We start from the raw sequence: 12,137 nt of genomic DNA on the forward strand, positions 1-12,137 counted from the left end.
ATAATTATTTGATGTAAATAGTTGATATAACATATGTCATAATATATAGTTGCTGATGATTGATGTTTTATACTATTTTACTTTTATTTATTTAAATATCTTATTGATTACAATATTCTATATCAATTTTTAATTTTTTTTCTGTATTTTTTATTGATTTAGTTAAAACAATTGAAAAAATTTTAGGAACAGCCTCCTTTCTTAGAACTGGAGTAGTCTTTTCTAATTTTTCTATAACTCCTTTAGCTATATTTCATGTTTTAGTCATTGAAGTGTAATGCACAGACATAATCTTTTATTCTTTTGCAGTTAACATTTTGACATAACGTGGAATATTGTTGTTCAAAACTTCTAGATTTACTATTTTAACATTGAAACAATAATTACACTTATATTTTATGGTACACATTTTCATGTTGCTGAATTAAAATAATTAAATGCTCTACACTTAAGTCAAACAATTTTTTTTTAAATAAATAAATGTATTTATCAGAAAATAAATTCATTCCACGATTGAAAATTGCAATTAATTTTTAACATTATGTTTTGTCATAGGTATGTTAATATTATATGTTTAGATAATAATATTATATTTAATAACTAATTTATTAGTTAGCTAATATTATATAAAATAATTTTCTATAACAATAATTTTGATTAGGTACCTATAGCTGTACAGGTACATGTAGGTCATAGATAATAATATATTATATTATCTATAAAAGGTATACACATCATAATTTATCTTGGTTTGTAATTCTATCAAAGATTCCAAACAAATAATGTATACAAAATCAAACAAGTCGCATTTTTTTCTTTGAATTCAAAATGTATCTATTATTTATTAAGAATAAAAAAATACTCAAACCTTTGGTATACCCAAACAAAGTTGGCTGATCATATTTTCCAGTTATGATTACTGACATAACCAGTTTTAGATCCTGGCACAAAACCTTTTTGGAATTTTATTATTTATTATAAAAAAACAACAGTAAAATATTTTAAAAACGAACAAGTAACAAGGTCTTTCAAAACACTTGTTAGTTGATTATCACGATTCACAGATTATAAAATAATCAAGTGGTATCTTCTCAACATGTAGCTATATTGCAACGACGATGCCGGTTAGTATCTAATATTTATAGTAATTATTATTTAATAATTAGTATGTCACGGACACGGAATTCTGTAGTTATATAATACTTTAGTAGAATAGAAGTTTGAGGTCATGAACAACGTACACACAACTACAGTACAAACTATAACACATTACATCTGCGATCCGTCTAGATTCCAGAATCAGTTCAGATAAATATTATCTCAGGACTCAGGAGTCAGGGGAAGAACTGCCTATTCCTCGGTTTTAGTAGTTGTATACCACAACCACGGTTACCAATAAATTTGACGTTTCGGCGCGCGGGCACACTGTCGTCTTCCGAAGAGGCGAAGACGCATTCGACCTTCACGTCTCGACAAAGGTCGATTAAGGTCGAATATTCGAATCTGGCAATCCGGCTTGACTACGTCAAGGGGTGGCGGCGACGCTGCAACGGTACAGCAGCTGATGCGGTTGCCCGGTCGCCGTATCACTAGTTCACGTCGTCGTCCTAAACTTCATTCTCATTGGCCATTCCCGTTTACCGGTGACCGACGATCGATATCCGCCGTCGTTCCTCATCCGCCATCACCACCCGATTCATTTCCTTCCGACGAAGCTCCGCCGTCACATCGCTGTTCATCGCATGTAAGTATACAAACAATTTAATATGAAACCGATAATGTTATTAAGACTACTGTTAATTCTTATTTTATTATCGCTTATTCGCTTCTGCAATCGCGTCCGAACTGCTTGATAAATTTACTGTTATTTACAGTACCCGTCTACTGAGACTTGATTTGTTCTATCGACATATTTTGTCATGTAGATTATATATTTATCTATGATCTAGACTTACTGATAAATATTGAACAGATTGTAAAATGTATTAAAATTATTTAAAGATGTATGTTTCTACTGTTTGATTAATAATATTGTTTAAGTACGTCCTCGGGGATGTCAGTTAGCCATAACTTGGACTTGTGCCACAAAACTTATTTCAATGATCTTGAATAGTTATCTGCATAGTGCCATACCCATGTCTGTTTACGAAGCCAATCATTGTGGTGTCTAGAACTTCCATTGTTTATATCCATACTAAAATCTAAAATCCACGATCTCTGGCTATTATCTAGTATAATACCATTCTCATGACACTAAACAATTAAAAATATCACTTATTCTAAAAACAAATTTTTTTTTATATCTTATGTGCATAAATATAATATATAAGTAATTAATTGATCACAATAGAGATTATCATGGTATGTCCTTACGGGGTGTATTAGTGTTGATTAAATTGTTAGTCATTAAAGTAATGATTTCAACTATGTTGAAGTGTCTATTGTTTATAAAGATACTTGTAGTACCTTTATGAGATAGATATGTATACTTCAATATAGGTGATAGGTACTCTTATATCCAGCCTATATTATAATATTATGTATATGTATTATAATAGAGCTTAGGTATGTCAGAAATCTATTGTTTATCATATTGATATTTTATTGTAATATAGTATATATATATATATATATATATACATATATATATATGTTTTTTTAATATTTATATGTTATACTGAAATTTTTAAGTTTATATTGTTAAACTAATTGATCTAATTATACTAAGTAGTAGATATATTTCTAAGTAGTAAAAAGGGCGATTCAAGGTTAATAGACATAACCTTGAATCATTTGTGTAGTTTATATTTTTGATTTTCATTAACTGCCAAAATATATATGTTTATATAATTGTGTTAAGATTTTTTAGTTGTCATTTTACATGGTGATTACCAATTAGTAATAATAAATAAACAAACAAAATAAACCTACCTAAATATAAGGCATTATTTGAATGAATAATATAAATTTGCATTAATCATTTAGATAATTTTTAAACAAGTTTGTATCTAAATTTTTATTGGATATTTCAATACATTTTTTTCAATATAATAGTAACTGCTAAGAGATCTATACTCTGCAGTAATTTACCATTTAAAATTATTAAATAATAGTATTGTACAAATATATACATTGTTTCTGCAGAAACAGGTATACTTTATCATTAATTACCCTGTAAATATATTTCAATTCAGTTTGCGGGATATTAAACAAAACTAATGGACTATAATTTCTCATGACACAATTTTTTTAACTCGTGTATTTTGTACATACACAACACAACTTCATTTTTTTTTAATTGCAACCCCTATTATGAATATAATTTTCAGACTGATGAATTTTTTTCAAGTAATTTTGATAATTTAATCTATAAACATGTATTCTACACTTAAGATTGGCATAATTTGAGTTAATTATAATTAAAACAAAAAGAATTATTACATTTTTTTAAATTAAATGTATTTTTTCTTTTAAACACCATATGGTTCTAAATTTTTATATTTTTTTTTTTGTCAATACTATATGTTTTTATATAAAGGATTTATTTAAAGGTGGGATAAAACATAAGATACTGTTTATTTATGTATATTAATACAGTAAAATCTTGATAAAACAGAAACCCTAGTAATACAGAAAATTTCTTAAGTGCTTTTTTTCAAATTTCATTTTTTTGAACCCCGTCAAAACGGAAACCCTGTTAACACAGAATAATTGGGTCCCAAGCGATTCCGTCTTATAGAGGTTTTATTGTAGTGCATTTCCTTTAATTATTAATGAAAATGAATAAGCTATATTTAATTAATTTTAATTTAGCATAATATTTATTATACATAAATTAGCATAATGTTCATAAATATTTTTTTACATTACAAAATCTTATAATACTTATATATTATTATTATTTATTAGTAATTACTTATGAATTATGATATTATTCAGTATATAGATTACTATATCAGTAGTATTAAAGTCAAATTATTAGATGTTTATATGAGTACCAACATATCAAATGTTCAGATTATCTACTATCATATAATTAATTAAAATCTATTTATTTGAACTTAAATCATTTCAGGTTAATGTTACCTTTAGATTATTGCCTTATCTCTCGTAATTTCCTTTGAAAGTACTTTGTCATTTATAACTTCAAATGTATTTAAGCATATTTTATTAAGTCTAAAATAACATTTAAAAATACTTTATACCTAAATATTGAGTACTAAATTATTCTCAAATATGCAATATGCTTACAATATAAAATATACTTATAATATATCTAATATACCTATTCTTTACTTATGTATATTATTAGAATTAAATTGTGTTTTTAATTCTTTTAAATATAAATGTATTTTGTTAATTATAGGTATTATTATACTTATAGGTCTTCAAAATTCAAAATATTTTTATGATGGTACCTTTTTGTAAATATCTATTGAACCTCAAACAGCATTCTGATTTAAAATTAATGATTTCTAGGTTTGTATGTTTCCTTTTCCTAAATGGTAATCCTTTATTTATTTTCTTTGGTTACCTACTTAAGATTATTTTATTTATCTACTTAATAAAGTTAATCTTTAGAGCCGCATTGTATATTATTATTTAATTAAATATAAGTATCTATTTCAATGCTTATTGCTTTATGTTTTTACAACTTTCAATTTAAAGGTAACTAAATTGAAACTAAAATTATATTATTCACTTTTTGTATCAATGATTAATATTATATTTATATCAGTGTAGAGCAATTTGACCGTAACCTCATTCTGACATTGCTATATAAATATATATATTTGATTATCAGCCAAACCTATCTAACAATTTTTTATCAGTTATTAACCATTCATTTAATTATTATACTTAGACACTTGCAGACTTCAAACATCAACTGTTCTCCTTGTAACAAAATCATGCCTATTACAAAGATTGTAGCTCGTTCCATTTTCGACTCAAGGGGTAACCCTACTGTAGAAGTAAGTATTTTTTTTGATAATTCTATTATCAAACTGGATATATTTTATGATTTATTTAATAAATAGGTCGACTTAACCATTGACAATGGTCCAGTTTTCCGTGCAGCAGTACCATCTGGTGCTAGTACTGGTATCTATGAAGCATTAGAACTTCGTGATAACGATAAGGCAAATTATCTTGGAAAAGGAGTAAATACTGCTGTAAACAACATTAACAACCTCATTGCACCTGCTCTTATTAAAGCGGTAATTAAAAATTATTTAATTATTTCACTAATATTTTACAATATCATCTTCATAAAAGCTGAGTCAATAGTTTTAATGTGTTTTTCACAAAGAAATATTGTTTTATTTAAAATGCAATTATTTTAATTGAAAAGAAAATATAAAAATAAGGTATGTGTATACTCTATTTAAAATGAGATTGTACCCTGGTGGTCTACTAGTACTAGTGCACAAGGGCATAGTTTCACAACATACCAGACATACAGATGGTATAAATGGGGGAGGGGGGTGGTAGACAACAAAAACTGGTCTCGTGCAAGTATGTTTTTATTTTGAACAGAGTTTAAATATAATCTGAGTATAGTTGATATTTTTATCTAAATAATTATTTATATATCAATTACAAACTTTGATAATTGCTTTTTATCTGTGATCTCATAATAATAATAATAATATATTATTAATAGGGTTTGTGACTTCTTGCATTAAACATTTTTAAGAACCTTGTATAATTTTTTATATTATTCTACTCATAAACAAAAATGTTTTTATTTGTAACTCATAAGTATTATAAAAACTAAAAAAATTTAAATACCTATTGATAGCTTAAAAATATATAAAATATTTTTAAAATTTTATCATGGTTAGAAAATTCTCTTCAGGTATTAGTTATTAGTTTTTAATTACTACAAATTTTTAGATTTCGTTGAAAACTGGTTTTGTGTAAATATTTCTATTTTTTTGTAATCTTGTTTTTCTCATTTATTTTGAAATTTTCTTTAAATCTTTGCATCTATAATTATTCTGTGGTATATTCTAGATCTAATTTGAAAGCTCATAACATTTTTTGTCCAGTAAAAAGTCTTATTGAAAAAAAAACTCATTGTGAATTCATCATTCATCACTCCTCTCAATATATAAAATATTTAAATTTTCTATTTAAGATATAATAACATATTTTATTATCATTTATGTTTTCAATAGGGACTCATTGTTACTGAACAAAGAGCAATTGATGATATTATGTTAAAATTAGATGGAACTCCAAATAAATCTAAACTTGGCGCCAATGCTATTTTGGGAGTTTCATTAGCTGTAGCTAAAGCTGGTGCATTCAAAAAAGGCGTTCCTCTTTATAAGTAATTATTTTATAAAAATTGTATTAAAAATTAGTCATAATTAATTAACTACTATGACATTTTTAGGCACATTGCTGATTTAGCTGGAAACAAAGAAATTATTTTGCCTGTTCCGGCTTTCAATGTTATCAACGGTGGTTCTCATGCTGGAAATAAATTGGCCATGCAAGAATTTATGATTTTGCCTACTGGTAATAGATTAAAATATTAAGTACTATTATAAATACTGATCATCTAAGTTTGTTGTTTCAGTTAACTAAACTTGTTAATAAATTCAAATATTTTTATTTTTAAAATTGAACCACATGTTCCTAATTTTTTGTCAGGTATTTTTGCTCATACACTGTTTTTAATATTTTGGTCCACTACTGAAATTACATATTATCGCTCAAGAAGAAAAACCACCTATCTCTGTTTATAAATATTTGACACAATTTAATTTATATGAAGATATGCTGTGTTATCATTTTTTCAATAAGCATGTTAACTTTATCTTAAATTTGAAAAAATCATGCACGAAATGTCAAGTAAAATATTAGTTAACTTTAAAGCAGTACCACGCTAGTCTAGATGCTTTGGCAGGCTTCACCTGGTCGTCATATCGTCTGGGCCTTGTTCCTAGGGTTATGGCTGGTAGGTTGTTGTCGGGTGTAGAATCACATATTGTTGGTTACCTCTTCTACAAGAGTTTTTCTCATTTTGCTTGTCATGCCGGGGGTTTGTCAATAAATTTGTATACATTTTCATATGTAAATTTGTGCCGTAACAACTTTATTTGACCAAAATATGAGTAAAGCGGTTATTTCTTAAGTGGTGATCAATAAATATTTGTGTATACTATTTATTTAATGAGTAATGTGGGTAATGGTTGAATAATAATAAAAGTCTTCACCTTAGTGTTTGAATAACAATTTTGTATACTGTCTACAACTTTAAATATGAATAATATATTTTGATATCATATTATGTTTGAATAATTTAATTAAAATATTATTATATAACTCGCCAATTAAAAAGCTGATTCTTAAAGTTGTGGTTCATTTTTTAAAAAAATTTTCAATAACTACAGGAAATTATACAAATTTTAATTTCTGTATTTAACTTTATTATACGATTCTTTATAAATAGGCGCTAGTTCATTTACTGAAGCGATGAAAATTGGATCCGAAGTTTACCACAACCTTAAAAATGTTATTAAGGCTAAATTTGGATTGGACGCTACAGCTGTTGGTGATGAAGGTGGTTTTGCTCCCAACATACTTGAAAACAAAGAAGGCTTACGTTTAATTGAAACTGCTATTGAAAAAGCTGGATACAAAGGAAAAGTTGAAATTGGAATGGATGTTGCTGCTTCTGAATTCTACGTGTAAGACATTTCATTTGATTTAATTTTTTTTTTTATTACATTTTAAGTTGCATATATTATGATGTTTATAACTTGAATAACTATGATAATTTGCAGTGACGGAAAGTATGACTTAGATTTTAAAAATAAGTCAGACACCAAAGACAAAAGCCAAATTATATCTACTGAAGCTTTGACCGAATTGTACAAAGAATTCATTAAGGAGTTTCCAATGGTATCCATTGAAGATCCTTTCGATCAAGACCACTGGGAGGCATGGACCACGCTCACCGCATCAACTGATATCCAGGTATATTTGTCATTAAATAAGTTAACTTGAATAATATCAGATCTCAATTCTAAGAAATGCTAAGCAGGACATTTCACTAAAATATATTGTCACTGTCTTAGAAGTGTATATCATAGAAAAAATGTGTTCAGCAGTCCTCGTTTAGCTTCATTCGTTTTTTTACTAAAGTAAATTAACCTATTATTAAATTTCTATTTAATATTTTCCTGAAGTTGATTTAAAGTGTTTTTTTTAATATTATTTTTGTATTTGAAACAAACTATGAGCATTTTTAAATTGCAATAAAATGTTACACACTTATAACTCCTTTAAAAATTTGAATATCAAAAAGAAACTTCTATCAACCTCCAGAAATTGTTGTTTCCTTTAAGTTAAATAATAACCAATAAATGTATCTTTTGTGTGATGTGTATAAATGATTAGGTTTTATATTGAATTTTTTTACAATATTAAATATATTTTAATTTTTGGGTATTATAGATTGTCGGTGATGATTTAACTGTGACCAATCCAACACGTATTGCTGAAGCTGTAGAAAAGAAAGCTTGCAATTGTTTATTGCTTAAAGTTAACCAGATTGGTACAGTTACAGAATCTATTGATGCACATTTGTTGGCTAAGAAGAATGGATGGGGTACCATGGTATCTCATCGTTCAGGTGAAACTGAAGATACATTCATTGCGGACTTAGTTGTTGGATTAAGTACTGGACAAGTAAGTTTTTAAATTATCACAAAAGTTATGATACTGTTAGAACCTGACTTAATGCTATCTATTCGATTTATATTTCTCATAACTAAGTTAATAAATTAATAATAATTGCAGATTAAGACTGGAGCTCCTTGCCGTTCTGAACGTCTCGCTAAATACAACCAAATACTTCGTATCGAAGAAGAATTGGGCAGCAATGCCAAATACGCAGGAAAGAATTTCCGCAACCCACAAGCTGGAAATTAACTATTTCTTACAATGAAAAGCTAAGCATCTTTTAAACAACTAAGCTAGGAGGAATCAAATACTAATAAATACCTCATTATTTATATTCAAAGAAAAAAAAACAATAGCTGTTGTATTAATAATCGGTATATACTTAAACATAGAGAATATACGTACAAGAATGATGTTAAAAAACATTCTAAATTATATTGTTCAATTATTTATGTTTTTGTAGCAATTTTTTTTGTATTAATGTATAGTTGTGTAAAAGCTGTTGAAGCTGCAAACATTTTTTAAAAATTTAAATATATATTCTACTTGATCAGTCCTACTTGTGTTAAAAATATTATCTGTGTTTAGAACCTAAAATTCTTTTTATTTGATTTTAAGTTTTATCAAGTTAATTTTATTGTAGTTAATTTGTGAGTGGTTGAAGTAGAGTGAATGTAAATTATATAATAATAATTAAGCTTTATTTTTAACTTTGATATAATATTAATTTACAAATATTTTGTTTTTATTAGGCACTTGACTAAGTTAAAACATTTTTATGAATTTTTCATTACCTGTCGCATAAATCATTTTGTATAGGAAATTTATTTAAAAATATTTTTATTTTATTATATTCATTAAGTAATCATGGAAAATAGATTAGACCTACAGTATAAATTAAATAGCATATTAAATGCTGCATACCTATGTAATTATGGAGTGAACAGTTATGACAGCCTTAAAAAATTTGAAAAAAAAGTGATAGACAACTTGCGTACATAATTCAGTTATACAGAGAACTCAAATATTAAAAAATGGTAACTAATGAAAATATAAATACATAATTAATCTAAAACTTTTAATGAAACTTAGAATTTTCTAAAAAAAATTACCTCTTTATTTAAAATAATGTGAATTATTATTCAGGATCTAGTATTATTTAAAAATAAGTATATTATATTTTTAAATATTATTAGTTTTGTGTTATATTATTTAGTATTACAGAAATATTTACTTCAAGAGTGAGGTACTACCATCCTGTGCAAAATGCAACGGGAAAAACTATTGTATGGTAATATGTTCCCTTGTACACACTACACAACAGTCCAAAAAGTATAAATATTAGGTACCTACCTAAGTGTTAAAGTAATAATCACAATGTGGTTCTAATTATTAAATAATGTTCTTTAAAAAAATGCAATATTTTGATATTTATTAGCTTAAAAATATTTGACGGTGGTTATTTTTATAACATTTTTTCTAGTATGAAACCAGTAAAATAGCTGAAACGTGAATAATTTTTTCTTTTCTCTTGAGAGGGGATTTTAAAACAAGTATACTTTTTTTAAATCTACATTATATTTGTGACTTGAAATTTATATAGGTGGGTAGTTTGAAATGTTTAAAAGTAAATAGGTATAAATTTATATATAAATTTCACAAAATCTCGTAAAATGTTCACAACAAATTTAATTTTGTTCTGTTTCCAAACAAATTGTCCGTCTAAAATAGTACAAGTGTAAAATCGTACAGTTTAGCTAAAAAAAAATTATATTAATGAATTGGAATTCGAAAAAATAAATATTTTTTTTTACAGCCATAAAAATCCAACCTAAAGGCCTTACAGTAACTAACAATTAGTATTTTAGTGTTGGGTAATTATTATAACAGACATAAAAAATATATATCATGTACGCTCGCTAATGCGTTTACCGTTGTCGTATCATATTATTGCACAATAATAATCTGAATTCTGAATAATCGTTTTGTTCTCGCACACGTAAAATTAATTAAAATTGCTCGTCCGCGTGTCACCTATATGTGTCGTGTGATAAAACTATAATAACATTTATATACATATTTATTTTACCCGTCAGAGCCCAAAGGTTAGTTTTTTTCCGGACGAATATTTCTTTTTCAGCCCATATTCGTCCTCCCTTTTCTCTCTTTAATCTCACCCGTACATGAATATATTATAATATAGGTATATGTATATAGTATATATATACTGCTCAATGCACACATATATACAACACATAGATTATGTAGGCACGCGCAACGATTTGCATTTTTATTTTTCGTCACGTCCTACAATATTACGCAGCACTAGCACTTGTACGAGTATTATTGTCGCGGACGATTTTATAAATAATCTGACTTTAATCCGATCCTTAATAACGGCTGGACTAACTCGTAACGTCGATGATAACGATACAGTGGATTAGAGAAAACATATATAGACCTGCACTATACTATAGGTAATAAGTTCTTAGTTCTTTATGCGGCCCGGTCGTCGCTACAGCCCTGGTTAAGTTATTACAGTAGCACCGCGAAGATATTAGTTAGGTATAAGACTATAAGCAGGTAGGTACCTATTACCTATATATTGTATTTGGAGCTTGGAAGAATGGATTTACAGCTGAGACGCCGCAGTATAGGTAGCGCACTAGAGATGCACCTTTGGTATAGTGCTTTAGTATAGGTACTCTACAGTCTACGATATCATGGCTCGACACATGCATCCGGTTCGGCCACACCTTTATTTAGTTACGCGAAAACTCGCAGCGTCGATGACGAGAGTGACAACGAACGGCTGTCAACTTTTACAGTTGGTTCCATCACTGCCGCGTTCACCGTTGAAATATAACATCTCATTTCTGAACCTGCATAATTGGCCAAAACGACTGCAGGTGAAGGACAATATGCACGGAAGTTCGGCCGGATCGACTGTATCACTATCTAATGTCAAATAACGCCATGCGTTATCTCGGTGATGTTCGAAATATACCTAACTATATATTATGGTCTAGTTATAAGTTGGCGACTTGTCATGACTTTTGTGGAATGGCCATTTGACGGTTTTTTTATGAAAAAGTCTGCATCGAGGCCACAGCGATCTCAACATCAAACGTAACATTTTGCACGATTATATGCCAAATGCGTAAATATGTTGTTATGATAAATTTAGATGATGATGGTTTAAGAAAAGAGTAATAATTATTCGATGTGTTATTGATAAAAATAATATTGAAATAAGCTACACTGAGACGGACACGAAGGTTTTATGTTTTGAATATTTCAACTACCTATTTTATGAATAACAATAGTAACAACAAACTTTCATTTATTTAATTAGTTAACGACCATTCGGGAAAGGAGAGTACATAAAATGATACAAAAGAAAAGAACAATTTTATTACTTTAGAATATTAAAATTA

At 27.5% G+C, this 12,137-nt stretch overlaps 1 protein-coding gene across 2 annotated transcripts; it reads left to right on the forward strand.

Annotated features, from left to right (window-relative positions):
* The first annotated feature begins 1,607 nt into the window (after positions 1–1,607).
* LOC132916907 (enolase) lies at positions 1,608–9,259 on the forward strand. Of its 2 annotated transcripts, none has more exons than XM_060977358.1 (9): positions 1,608–1,744; positions 4,865–4,973; positions 5,040–5,219; positions 6,183–6,337; positions 6,404–6,528; positions 7,466–7,703; positions 7,800–7,992; positions 8,473–8,706; positions 8,818–9,259. In XM_060977358.1, exons 2-9 carry the CDS (start codon positions 4,911–4,913, stop codon positions 8,947–8,949), a joined length of 1,320 nt encoding a protein of 439 aa, XP_060833341.1. In that variant the 5' UTR covers positions 1,608–1,744; positions 4,865–4,910; the 3' UTR covers positions 8,950–9,259. The 2 variants fall into 2 exon arrangements, with proteins under 2 accessions (XP_060833341.1, XP_060833331.1); XM_060977348.1 differs by lacking the exon at positions 1,608–1,744 and adding an exon at positions 4,389–4,479.
* Positions 9,260–12,137: the final 2,878 nt, after the last annotated feature.

The sequence above is a fragment of the Rhopalosiphum padi genome, chromosome 1 (genome assembly GCF_020882245.1).
Source record: "Rhopalosiphum padi isolate XX-2018 chromosome 1, ASM2088224v1, whole genome shotgun sequence".
In the NCBI taxonomy this organism is placed as follows: Eukaryota; Metazoa; Arthropoda; class Insecta; order Hemiptera; family Aphididae; genus Rhopalosiphum; species Rhopalosiphum padi.

Excerpts from the sequence above, each read along its gene's own strand:
- LOC132916907 (XM_060977348.1), top strand. The coding sequence starts at position 4,409 with ATGATGGTACCTTTTTGTAAATATCTATTGAACCTCAAACAGCATTCT. Across the intron at positions 4,480-4,864 it reads TTAAAATTAATGATTTCTAG|ACACTTGCAGACTTCAAACA; the intron begins GTTTGTATGTTT and ends TATTATACTTAG. Across the intron at positions 6,529-7,465 it reads ATTTATGATTTTGCCTACTG|GCGCTAGTTCATTTACTGAA; the intron begins GTAATAGATTAA and ends CTTTATAAATAG.